At 45.1% G+C, this 12,606-nt stretch overlaps 1 protein-coding gene across 3 annotated transcripts in view; it reads right to left on the reverse strand.

Moving 5' to 3' along the window:
* Lhcgr (luteinizing hormone/choriogonadotropin receptor) overlaps nucleotides 1–12,606 on the reverse strand; it is a 55,304-nt gene that overhangs the window by 23,708 nt on the left and 18,990 nt on the right. For all 3 annotated transcript variants that reach the window (XM_006985792.4, XM_042267294.2, XM_042267295.2), the window contains exons 2-6: nucleotides 10,624–10,695; nucleotides 8,214–8,288; nucleotides 4,320–4,394; nucleotides 353–427; nucleotides 187–264 (exon numbers count right to left, since the gene is read on the reverse strand). In XM_006985792.4, the coding sequence (XP_006985854.2) occupies nucleotides 187–264; nucleotides 353–427; nucleotides 4,320–4,394; nucleotides 8,214–8,288; nucleotides 10,624–10,695 (375 nt within the window). The remainder of the gene's footprint in view (nucleotides 1–186; nucleotides 265–352; nucleotides 428–4,319; nucleotides 4,395–8,213; nucleotides 8,289–10,623; nucleotides 10,696–12,606) is intronic.

Here is a 12,606-nt window from a genome sequence, read left to right on the forward strand (position 1 = left end):
GGTTTAGTTGTCACATGAGGTATCCTATACAACTCCTCCCAACGTCGGCAGTCTAGGTTAAGAAGATCCTGGTCACCAGAGAGTCAAGAACATGGTGAAACACAGAGCAGATCGCTAACCTCAAACCAGAAGTGGGAGTGGCCGAGCAGGCTGTGTGGCAGTGTAAGAATCCAGGATGCTACTCACAGTGTGATGGACTCGTTACTCATCCCTTGGAAAGCATTCCCTGGTATGGTGGTTATATGTAAGTTATCACAGATTTCCCTTGAGGAAAGAAATGAGAAATATTTACTTTCTAAGTTTTAGCTGCAAATAGGAAATGCTTGTGCATAGTGATCAGCCTGATACTTACAGAATGACATTAAATTCAGTGGAGGAGATCTTCGTAACATCTGGAAGGGTTCGGATGCCTGTGTTACAGATGCTCCTGCAATTTGGGGCAGGGTGGTGATGTGTGCAGAAAGTACAGGGAATTATTATTAGGTCATAAATATAAAGCACTCTGCCGACACTATTTTCACATTAAATTTTAAAATATTGGATTTGACTTCAGGAGTTACACTTTTAGCTGATGAAGATGGTCAGAATTTCAAAGGCTCCTTGGCTAGGTGAAGTTGCCGGAATGGTTCCTGTTTTGAGGTTTAGGGGCTGAAACCAAGCATATGGGTGTTTTGCCTTGGTATTCCCAGCCTGTCTTTCCTTTAAAGACATTTCATCTTCCTGTTGGATTGCATTCTGTTTCCTACGGATAACTACTTTAGTCCATGTTATTGCTAGTTCCAGAGAGGAACCTTTTCCTTTGGAGTGGAGTTTTAACTCAAACATTGCAAGAAAGTAAATATTTATTTATTTTTTAGTTTTTGGTTTTTTGAGACAGGGTTTCTCTGTGTAGCTCTCTGGCCGTTCTGGAACTCACTTTGTAGACCAGGCTGACCTCAAACTCACAGAGATCTGCCTGCCTCTGCCTCCCTGAGTGCTGGGACCACTACTTGGCACAGGAAGCTTAATCTTATGAGAAACCTATACCCTTCATTATTAAAACTGTATTTAGGCCGGGCGGTGGTGGCGCACGCCTTTAATCCCAGCACTCGGGAGGCAGAGCCAGGCGGATCTCTGTGAGTTCGAGGCCAGCCTGGGCTACCAAGTGAGTTCCAGGAAAGGTGCAAAGCTACACAGAGAAACCCTGTCTCGAAAAAAACCAAAAAAAAAACAAAAAACAAAAACCAAAAAAAAAAACTGTATTTAGCTATTTTCTGGTTCAGAAGGTTCTTCCTTGTATCTCATTGAAACCATTGAACATTGTTTTTGTGTTTGGAGACAGTTAAGGCTCCTGCCTTTTATTTAACCTCTAAAGAAGAAAGGGGCTTACTGGAAATTGGGGAATATTTCACTAAAAGAATGAGGCTCCTTCAGAGGCACACAGGAACCTGGACTTCCCCCAGTGGAGTTTAAACTCAGCAGACATGGGCTCTGGACAACTGACAGGAGCTGCCTGGCACTCTGATGACAGCAGAACACAGCTGGGTTTCTCTCCAGACCCTCTCGTCTCCATGTTACTGTTCATTCATTTGAATGAGTGTGCAACTGGGATAGAAGCATTCACGGTGAAGCCATGCCTTGTCTGCACTGAGGCTAGCAGGAGGCTCCGACTGCAGTGTGAACTTGGGATTGGGGAACGCTGGTCAAATTTGGGTCTGGGTTATCCTTAGTGCCTTCTAAAGTGGTCGACTGCAGGAATTTTCCCAAGTTCAGCCCTGAGAAAATTCCTCCCAGAGTCCTGTGTGGGGTGAAGGGTTCACAACACGGCCCCACGGTCGCATATACCAGGCAGACACTTCCGCCTAGCCAATTCCAGGTCAGGATAGGCATTTCCGGGTCAGGGCATCTCTTGTAACCAGGATACCCAGCAGACCTGGACACCTCCGCCTAGCCAGTTCCAGGTCAAGATAGCCATTTCCGGGTCAAGGCGTCTTGCGTAACCAGGATCCGTGACGTTTCATGGCCACGTAAGCGTGCAACGTGACCATGTGATCTACGCACACACGTGGAGTAGTGACGTGACCTGACCACACCCAGCCGGTTTTAAAGCGGAGCGCCATGTTCCCGGTTCCTTCTTCTTCTCCACGCACGTGTCTCTCCCATAGGCCTGCGCACTCTCTATCCCTTTATCTCTAATAAAACTCTTATAAGCGGATTCTGTCGTGTTTCGTGACATTTCCTTGCAGGGTAAGAACACAATGCGGCTAAATAACTAACATGGGGTATCTGAGGGAAAGGAATCTACGTACATCATGTTCTTTTGTCCATTTACTTTATTCCTCTATGACTAAATTTTATCTATACAGCTTCTGTTCCGTCCTGACTCTCAGTTCCTCTCCGTACCTACTTTTTCTGTCCCCTCACAGCCCTGGTAATAACTAAGCTCTTATGCTTTTGATCTCATCTTCGTCCCCTGTTCCTTCGCCCTCCATCTTTCCTTCCTCTTCTCCTCTCCTGATCTGATTCACCTACAATCTATAAGAAACTTTTCCTTGCTCCTCACTCCTCAGCCTGAGCCATTCTGTCTTACCATCTACAGAATCTCTGCCTTTCCCCCTTCCCATCCACATGACTCCCTCTTCTGGAATTCCGCTTCAGTCCTTACTGCACCTGGTTATGCAAAAAAGCCCTATTGTCCTCAGTCAATCTCTCTGTCTTGCCCTTAGGCCTGAGGGAAGGGGATGGTCTGAGTTTCATTTGCACAAGAAACAAAGCTATGCATCTAGGAGCCAGGTTACCTTAAAGAGGTTTTACCTTAGGTCAGGGGCTTCAGGCACCTAGCAGGTGCTCTCGTAGTTATTCTGTTCCTTGCTTGTCCTTCATTGCTTTGTTTGGACCTGGCACTATCTTTGGATGTAGCTAAAGGGGATATTTGCCAAAGGCAGATGCCCAATTCAAATGCCAAAAAGGGAGCTCAGAGGCCCTGCCTCTGTGACTTTAGCAGAATAATGGCCAGAGCAGGGTGCTTATACATATACGTTCTATGGGAATTATGAGCACAAGAAATTCATAACGAGGAGCAGCTGAATATTAAAGCTGTATAACACCAAATACTCCGTGATAAATGGCTTCCCATTTGACGAACCCTTGGTTGGTCAAAGTATAGCTTATTATATACAGCTGGCCTCCCTATAACATATTCTTGCGGCTCACCGCAGTTGACACTTATGTGCCCAAGCTACCCTGGAGGTTGGGAAACACATCGAGCTTAGGTTTACAATTACTCATGGAGGACAAAGGATTGACACCACAGCCAGCTACAACTTCTGCATGGCACCCGGGAACAAGACTGATGGTGTAGGGTGTCACAGAGGTCCCTTCCTTCATCCTCTGCTTTCTTTATTTATTTGCATTTGAGTGGTGGTGGTAACTTCTGTGTGATAGGGATGACTTGTTATGTGGGAAGATTCATTGCCATAGAGGTAGAGACTTGGGGAAGTTTTAGGAATTTTGCATTTCTGGTAGAGACAGTTGCTGTTTGGGCTATGGTGGGACTCAGTCTCTCATGCTCATCAGTAGACTTGGTTGGATTTAGTGTGAAATAGAAAACGATTGAGCTTACGTGGTACAGTGCCGGCCTCAGGCAATGCTTAGGTTTTCCCTTGATGAATGGATGAATGAATGAGCAAGATCAAAGGGAGGAAATTCTCATCATACAATGGGAGAAATCAAATTGCAATCACTTCTCACAATTTTGCTTGCTGTCACTCACCTTCGAAGTTCTGATTTGTCCTTTATGAAGTGTTGAGAACCCCTGTTCCCATTTCCAGCTTTGAAAACCACTGTCAAGGGGCCATGTTCTCCTCAGGCGTGTGGGGCACAGGGAATATTGGGAGCCACTTACATATGTGTGAAACTCCCAGCATAGTAACAAACAAGACATAGTGATTAAATTTAGATCAGAGAGCCAACAAGGAGGGACATGCAAACACAATGTTGACTATAGGTTAAAAAATCCCTCAAGGGGCTGTGGAGACGGCTTAGTGGTGAACTGATTAAGAGTGCTTGCTGTTCTTCCAGAGGACCAGAGCTCAGTTCCCAGCACCCATGTCAGGCAGCTCACAACCTCCTGTAACTCAAGCTCCAGAGGATTCGAATTCCTCCTCTAGTCTCTGTGGACATTCCACTAGTGTGCAAACCCACACTTGGACCCACATATATACATATGATTTAAAAAATAAAACAAAAATCAAAAACCTTCTTTAGCATTTTGAACATTTCCAATTTCACCAGATACCCCTCTTCCCCTCTACAAAGGCTGATAAAGGAAAAATTCTCACAGGTATTTTAACCGAGGGAGATTTGTAAAAGCACCAGGTTCAATGTATACCAGGTTTTTGGTGTTCTGGATCAGTCTGTAGAGAGAAAAGGGGGAAAGGGTGGTGGTTTAATAGATGTTGGAATACATGGCACAGGTCATCAGGCATTCTTGACTAAAATCCCACGGATGAAATCAACTGCCATCACATATGCCTAAGACAAGCTCCTTGAACTCTGGGGTGTCCTGGGGGTCCTGCCAGCTATTTCTGGGAAGTTTACCCACCCTTTCAAAGAGGCAGGTGGAGGCATCTTAGCCCAGAGTTTATCTGTGAATGTCTCTACTTCTGCCCCTTCCTACCAGATAACAACAAGGGCCAGGGCGTTAGAGGTCCTGGCCAAGTAGAGCTTAGAGCCTGCGCATTGGGAGAGATGGGAGGCGCTGTTCTCAGGAGAATGAACAAATCAACACGGCCCCGGGGAGGCAAACTAGTTTCTGTTCATATTGAGTTGGTAAGCATGCTGAAAAGTGATCCAGATGGGCATGCATCTGGAACAGCACAGCACAGAATCCTTGGGATTCAGATGTCTAGAATCCTATGCCCAGTCTATAGCTAATTTACTACGTAGGAGTCCCATCCTCCTAGCTTTCCTGAGCTGGTGTGCCTTCTATAGGTACTAATGGTAACACCCTTCCCTATCACTTTTACCCCCTCCCCTGTCTCGTTCCCCTCCCTCCCCCATCAGTACCCCCTTCTGCTTTTCTTTTGCAGGTAATCCATCATTAGAGTGGGTTCTGAGACGTAAATGTGACGGTTTGGTTCCCGCTAACGTCTCTGCCAGAGTTGCTGGTGGAAGTTGAATGATCTGTATCTGAAGAGTAACAGGACTTGAATGGGATCTGGTTTTTCTGATTCCAACTCTGCTGATCATTCCCCCACGCTACAGTGACTACTGCTACTTGGAACGTGGGTTGAAGGTCTAAATTCTACAGATGTGAGTGGTATTCTGCGGCAGTTCTTCTTCCAGTACCGAATCAAGCAGTCCTCAGTGAGACATGTGAGAGAGGTAGGAACTGTTACCTCCCAAGATCCTTTGAGGTCTAACCATAGAGCGTTTCCTCACACAGTCATTCATTCTATCAGCATTTCTGAGTGTCTATGTGATCGGGTGCTGCCCTAGCTCTGCAAGATGTCCACCACTGTGGAGAGCACAGAGGCTGCCTGACGATAACTTGTTGAGTCCCAAGGCCTTCTTTAGGAGCCCACATACATCCCCTGCAAAGTGCCTTCTTTTTCTTCCAGTTGATGTCTTGCTTCCATTATCACTTGCTGTCCTGATGGTGCTTCAGCACTCTCTGGGCAGCCTGTTAATGCTGCAGAATTTCAGGTCTGGGGTTGCACAGTCATCCACAAAGCAATGAACCCTATGTACTGCCCACAATAAGTCCAGACTATTTCTTTGGAATTTAAATGCCTATTGTTTGGCTTTTCCAGTAATTGTCTGGTGAATTACCGCCACTTCTCTGGCTGCACTGTCATGTCCTGGTGGATAATTGTATTTCAGCTCCTTTGTGTCCCAGAAGCTCCTGGGCCAAGACAGGCATCCAGCAGGTACTCATGTACTTATCATTTAATTAATCTGCTTAGATAGTTTCTCACTGGACTATTGATGGAGGACTTCTGGTATAATGGAAAATGCACAAGGTTTGGAGAAAGATGGGTTGGAGTTTATAACCAGACCAGCCAGTGTCTGAGGTATCCACACACACTCCCAGCTTCCATTTCTTTCTCTGAACAAAACGGAAACCATCTAACTATGCTGGTAGCTGTGAGAGCAAGGATACAACCTAGAGGAAATGCCAAGCACGGGCGCTCACAAGTTCTTGATGTACGCCCCTTCCCTTCCTTTTGACTTGGTCTGAGGGTGCTTCAAGAAGCCCAGGAGGGAGCCCCCTGTGGTGGTACAAAAAGCCTGGTTTGTAAGTCCAGCTCTGGTTCTAACCTGATGCTATATAATATCAAGCAAGTGAGTTAATGCTTTGGGGCCGTAGTTTCATCATTTGGAAGCTGAATTGAGTCACCCCATCCCTTTGAGTTGGGCATATCATTCAGAAACATTTATTTTAAATGTAGTTTATGTGTCCTGTGTTGCCCCCCCTGTCCCCCCATCTTCAATCCACTCTTCCTCTATTTCTATTCAGAAAGGGGCAGACCTCCCATGGGTACCAGCAAAGCATGGCATATCAAGCTGCTTTAAGACCTCCTCAGGCTGGGCAAGGCAATCCAGTATGAGGAGTAGGTTCCCAAGAGCCAGCAAAAGCATTAGGAACAGTGCCTGCTCCTATCATTAGGTCCCACAAGTAGATCAAACTACACAACTGTCACATATATGCAGAGGGCCTAGGTTGGTGTCATGCAGGCTCCCTGGTTATTGGTTCAGACTGTGTGAGCTCCTTTGAGTCTGGATATTTGTTTCTGTGGGTTTCCTTATGATGTCCTTGACCCATATGGCTCGTACAATCCTTTTTCCCTCTCTTCAGAAGGATTCCCTGAGCTTGACCTAATGTTTGCCTGTGGGTCTCTGCATCTGTTCCCATCAGTTACTGGATGAAGGCTCTCTGATGACAATTGGGGTAGGCACCAACCTGATCACAGGAGATGGCTAACTCAGGCTACTTATCCACTATTTCTAGGAGTCTTAGCTGGGGTCATCCTTGTAGATTCCTGGGAGTTTCCCTTGCATTAGGTTTCTTCTTAACCCCAAAGTGCTCCCCTCTTTCCAGTCACCTCTTTCCGTTTTCTCCCCTTCCACCCACCCCTCAACCCATTCCCTCAAGTTCCCATCCCCATCTACCCCCGCACCCCCACCAGTCTACCCAGAAGATCTCTTCTTTTTCCTCTTTCCAGGAAGATCCATTGGTCCCCTTCTCGGGCCCTCCTTGTTACCTAATTTCTCTCTGGGTCTTTGGACTGTAGCAATGGTTATCCTTTACAGAAACTCTTACTTTTAAGAATAAATGCTGTGGGATGGTCTGTATATCAAATCTGTTGCTCTGATTGGTCAATAAATAAAACACTGATTGGCCAGTGGACAGGCAGGAGGAAGTATAGGTGGGACAAGGAGGAGAAGAATTCTGGGAAGTGGAAGGTTGAGTCAGAGAAACACTGCCAGCCGTCGCCATGACAAGCTGCATGTGAAGACACCGGTAAGCCACGAGCCATGTGGCAAGGTATAGATTTATGGAAATGGATTAATTTAAGATATAAGAACAGTTAGCAAGAAGCCTGCCACGGCCATACAGTTTGTAAGCAATATAAGTCTCTGTGTTTACTTGGTTGGGTCTGAGCGGCTGTGGGACTGGTGGGTGACAAAGATTTGTCCTGACTGTGGGCAAGGCAGGAAAATCTAGCTACAAATAAATCTAGCAATAACAACACCAATACAGCCCAATGACTCCAACATTCACAGGATTAACACAAGGCTTGTCACGGTTGGTATTAAAGGAGCATTTCAACTTGAAAGAATGAATATGTCTCAACAGCCCCTGATGAACCAACTCATGATCCCTAAGTTCCCTTCCAACTTCCTACCTACTCCAAGTGTTCCATACCCCTACCCCCAGCCCCCATGAGGCAAGAGCTACTTGGCAGGACTTCCCAATGTCAATTTTAATTTCCAGCGTTGTGTTGTGATGTTCCAGAGTTTACACAGTTCCTAGGGAGAAGCCGCTGTCACCATGGCAACCTTCAGGCCACTGCAGTGAGAGAGATTAGTGCCTGCCCAGACCTAGTCATTGTTGCAAGCTTTTCCTCTCCGATTCCTAGCATTGGATGCTTGAGCACAAACACCAAGTGGACTCCCACCAGCCAGGGTAATGGTGTACAGCAATGAACTATCTGTCATCTGATGCTTACATTTCAGACAAATTGAGGAGGGTGTCAAAGGCATTAGCTTCTATCCTTTCCAGGGAATCACTCTGAGAGATTTCACTAGGGGAGAGGAAAAAAAAAATATGAAGAAACATGAGAGAAATGACCATGTCTTTGTATAATGACCTCTGTGTGTGACCTGATCACGAGATGCTCCACTGCGTCCTCTGAGAAGGAACGTGAGTGTACAAGCTGTCTCTACATCACTAAGGGCTAACATTTCCCTTAGGAGTACCATTGGGTGTCTACAACTCTAGCACAATTGAACTGTGAGTTTGAGTCACGCCCATTTATACAAAAGTCTATTCTCTTGTTTCTGACTCTGAAGCATACATTGTTGGAAGTGCACAGGCCCCTTAAAAAAAAAATCTCCGGTCTGGTTCCCTTGCTGGACAGCTCTGGAAGGTGATACCTTAGTAGAATTTACCTTAAGGTTCAAGGCTATGGTTGAGATCTCTGATGTTCTATCACTCCAGCAAGGCTTGGATTTGGGTTGAATTAGTTGTTTGATGACTTTTAACTCTTGTTTTTTTTTTTATATTTTTTTTCAAAAGCCTTTTCTGGGGCTCCTTCAAGGTAATTACCGTCTACACATGACGTTATCAGATCACTTCATGGATTCTAATTATCCCTTTCCTCCAGTGTCTCACTCTGTGAGCAAATTCAAGACAAGGAATCCTTTCTATTTCCTTCCGAGTCCCTGGTGGCTTCATCTTGCCTGGTACATGGCTAGAGATTGAATGAATATGGGTGCAGATAGACTACCGATTAAATGTATTTCTTAAGAAAGGCACAAAAGGGAATGAATCAGTTTTGTCATCCACCAAACCCAAGCATGATGGTAATGTCTCAACCCCCACAAAAGCTGCCATCTGCTGCCAGCTGAGAAAAAAGGCCCCAATTCACAAGTGCCGGTTTGTGTATTTCTTTTCTTTCTATTTTTTTTTTTAAGTTCAGTTTTCATTTATTTGTTCGTCCATGTAACAATTATTCTTTGAAGGCCCATACGTGCAAAGCACCTATTTAGACTCAATTATCAATTATCTAGACAGTTTAGTCAAACCCTGGACCTACGTCATCTTAGGGAAGTGGTGTACAGACAGGGTTGTGTATTTCTAAGGTTAATGCTCACTGAAGGCTTCAGCCTCCAAGAGAGAGAGCTGAGCTCACAGAAAGGCAGAGCCTAAGGCGACAACACTGTAATGGATGGCTCCTGGACTCTTTCATCTCATCGATGTCGGATGGTTTGCTTTTCTCAGTGGGAGGTCTCAATGCATTAAAAGTTGTGGAAACTCAACATATAAACTTCAGAACAGAAGAGCGCAGGGCAGGCTCGCAAACCCACCTCCGAAACTTGCAGTGAGTCTCCTGTATGCACACTGTTATTGAGGACTTATAGATTTTAGAGTTTATTTTATGTGTTGTGGGTATATCTCTCTGTGCATACGTAAATGTGTGTGAAGGTACCCTCAGAGGCCAGGAGACAGCATTGGATCCTCCCCGAACTGGAGTTACAAGCAGTTACAAGTAACAAAACATGGATGCTGGGAACCGAACTCCAGTCCTTAGCAAGAGCAGGAAGCACTCTTGATGATGATAGCATTTTTAACGTTATCATTGCTTGCTAATAACTCAAGGAACAGCAGAGGTTCCCTGTGGAGCAAAGGTGGCCGATGCAGTCTTGTTTGGGTATGCAAATCTACTCTGGCGGTCACTTGGATTATTTAGAGGTGGTCAGTAGGGGGAGGAAACAGCCACTGAGCTAGTTTGGCTCAGGCTAATGTTAATGAGGCCATTGCAAAGTTCTTTCCTGGAGATTTTTCTATCTGTGTGTGAGGTCTTTGGCTCTGGAAGCTGAAACCCAGAACAAGAGACCGAGGTCTCCTCTGCAGAACAGGATCATCGGGCTGCTCCATGCTTTTGGTCCACGCTTTTCATCAGCTCAGCTTTAAACCCCGTGCTTTTGTCGGGCGCTTATTGTATTTTAGATACAGTGATTATCTTATGATGCACAATAAACTTCTAACATTTTCATCAATGTGGGAGTTATCAAAAAAAAAAGGCAACATAGGGAATAGCTGCTGTAGTAGAATGGAGAACTTTTATGATTGGAATCTATCCCTTTTCTACTTAAAAAGAATATCGTCACTTATCAAAATGCATTCAATTCTTTGAAGCAAGGTTAATTATCTGGATTTTAATGACTCTCGAAAATCATACCATTTCTTCAAAGGCTGCTAGATATTATTTGTATTATAAAGATAAAAATAGTTGGGTTTCCTAAACACAGTTTCTCTCCTGGAAAAATTATCCCCTTTCAACTGTGTCTTTCTCTTAGAAAAAAAATTAATTATTTCAATTATAAATGTCTTTTGATATGCAGTATCTTACTTACATTTTTATGACCTCATTAAGTCCCTTGAAAGCCTGAGATGGGATCACTTTGACAGGGAGATAGGTGAGTGATCTGGAAAAAAGAAAAGGTAAAAAGCTCAAGGGTTGGGACTGGCTGTTTTTCAAGTTCATGAACAATGTGTGTGTGTGTGTGTGTGTGTGTGTGTACATGCGCGCGCCCATGCATTCACTTGCCACTGTAAGATTAACAACTGGATTCCGGTTTAATCATCTAACTTGTATCAGTAGGCGATTGTGCCTGGTCCTTATCAGAATGTGTCACTTGGTGGTGAAGATGAGGAATGTTGAGACTGCATCTCCACAGTCCTTCTACCTGGTGCTGCAGCCCGAGCATGCCATTTCAGCACGCTGCTTTAGTTTCTTCATCAATACAGCGACATCAATAACAATTCCTGTCCTGTAGGGCTGTTGAGAGATTTCATCAGGATAGCCCCAAACGGGGCATGGCACCAAGTAAATAATTACCAACAGTTCTGAAGCGCCCCGCTTGGTTTGGTTTTGAAGGTGGACAAGAAGCTATTTGGGGTTGTGAGGAAACAAGTAGGGAATGACAACCAGAAACTCTGTGAGTGAGAGAAGGAAAGATCCACTGGGACTAGGTTTCTCTCTCAACCGCGGAGACCTTTTGCAGGCAGCTGATTCGAGTCTCGCGGCCTGATCACTTCCTCCTCTGGTTCATTCATCTGTGCATTTCCCTGGCATTTGAGGGAGTACCTATGAGAAGTTTTCCTCCAGATACTCAAAGCCACTGGGAGTACCTGTGTATTCTTACAGTTGTTTCCAAAGCTGTACAGGATGTAAGCACTGAGGAAAGAGTGACAGCTACAGCAAAACCAGTGCTGAGTGACGTGGGGATGTCAAAGGAGCCTGATGTAAAGATAACTTAGGAGATGCTTCGTCAAGTCAAGGAAGATTATTCAACCACTGGCTGAGTATTTGCAATGGCTCAAGACTTTTGGGCCCCAGGCCATGAAGGATGTAGATCAGGACATTTCCGGTGATAATGCTCTCACACATGTGAGAACAGCCTACTCGCTCACACATCTGCACAGAGGAAATTACCTTAGCCACCAGGAAAGCTTACTTCCTCTCTGATTGCAGACTTCAGTCAGCGGGTGACAGAGGGGATTGGCTGCCTTCGTAAAATGCAGCATGAGTTATGCACAGCAACCTATAACTTTATTTAGTCCACAGGACAGGAGGATGGTGGGGTGAAATGGGTACTTCCTTTTGACAGCAGAAGAAATTCGGTCACAAAGAGACTGAGTAACTGGACCAGGGCAACAACCCAGCAGACTGCTTCAGAAGGCCTTTCCTCTGGGCAACATTGCACTGCAGGGGACATTTGAATCCTAACCTTTTCTCTGCTGGGAAGCAAAGCAGCGCACCTTGCTTCTCACGGAAGAGTGTTCTAGAGCGTTCTACCCTCTCTGTTCCTCTCACAAAGCCATTTCACCAGAGATCCCTTCCTTGGAGATAATGAAGGGGAATTTCAGAAACTTCATTTCTGGAAAAGGCTTTCACTCATTGGTTCCTTGGAGACCATGCAGAAGGAGTAATGCAAACAAGGTTCTCTGGTTCTGTTCTTGAGGACAGTCCCATCAAGACACCCCCCCCCCCACTGTATTATTTAACCAGAGCTCTCAGAACAGCAGGGGCAGTGGAGAAACCTCCTCACCATGGCATGTTTGCTTCCTATATTTCTCCTGGAATCATGTCTGCTTGGCTTACTGATTAAAAACACAGTTTTATTGCTCTTCGCACTGCCATGCCAATAAATTTCCAAAAGAGAAAGCTGTATTCTACTGTACCCCATGCAACATCAATAAAACTGACAGCCAAATTCCGATTCCAGAATCTTTATGGCTGGGGATAATGCAGCACAGAACATATTTTGGAGAGTGTTTACATAAAAGCTTCAACTGAACCCTTCAGAGCTGTTTATTCATGCAAATGGAGCTCA

The sequence above is a fragment of the Peromyscus maniculatus genome, chromosome 22, assembly GCF_049852395.1.
Source record: "Peromyscus maniculatus bairdii isolate BWxNUB_F1_BW_parent chromosome 22, HU_Pman_BW_mat_3.1, whole genome shotgun sequence".
Classification (NCBI taxonomy): Eukaryota; Metazoa; Chordata; class Mammalia; order Rodentia; family Cricetidae; genus Peromyscus; species Peromyscus maniculatus.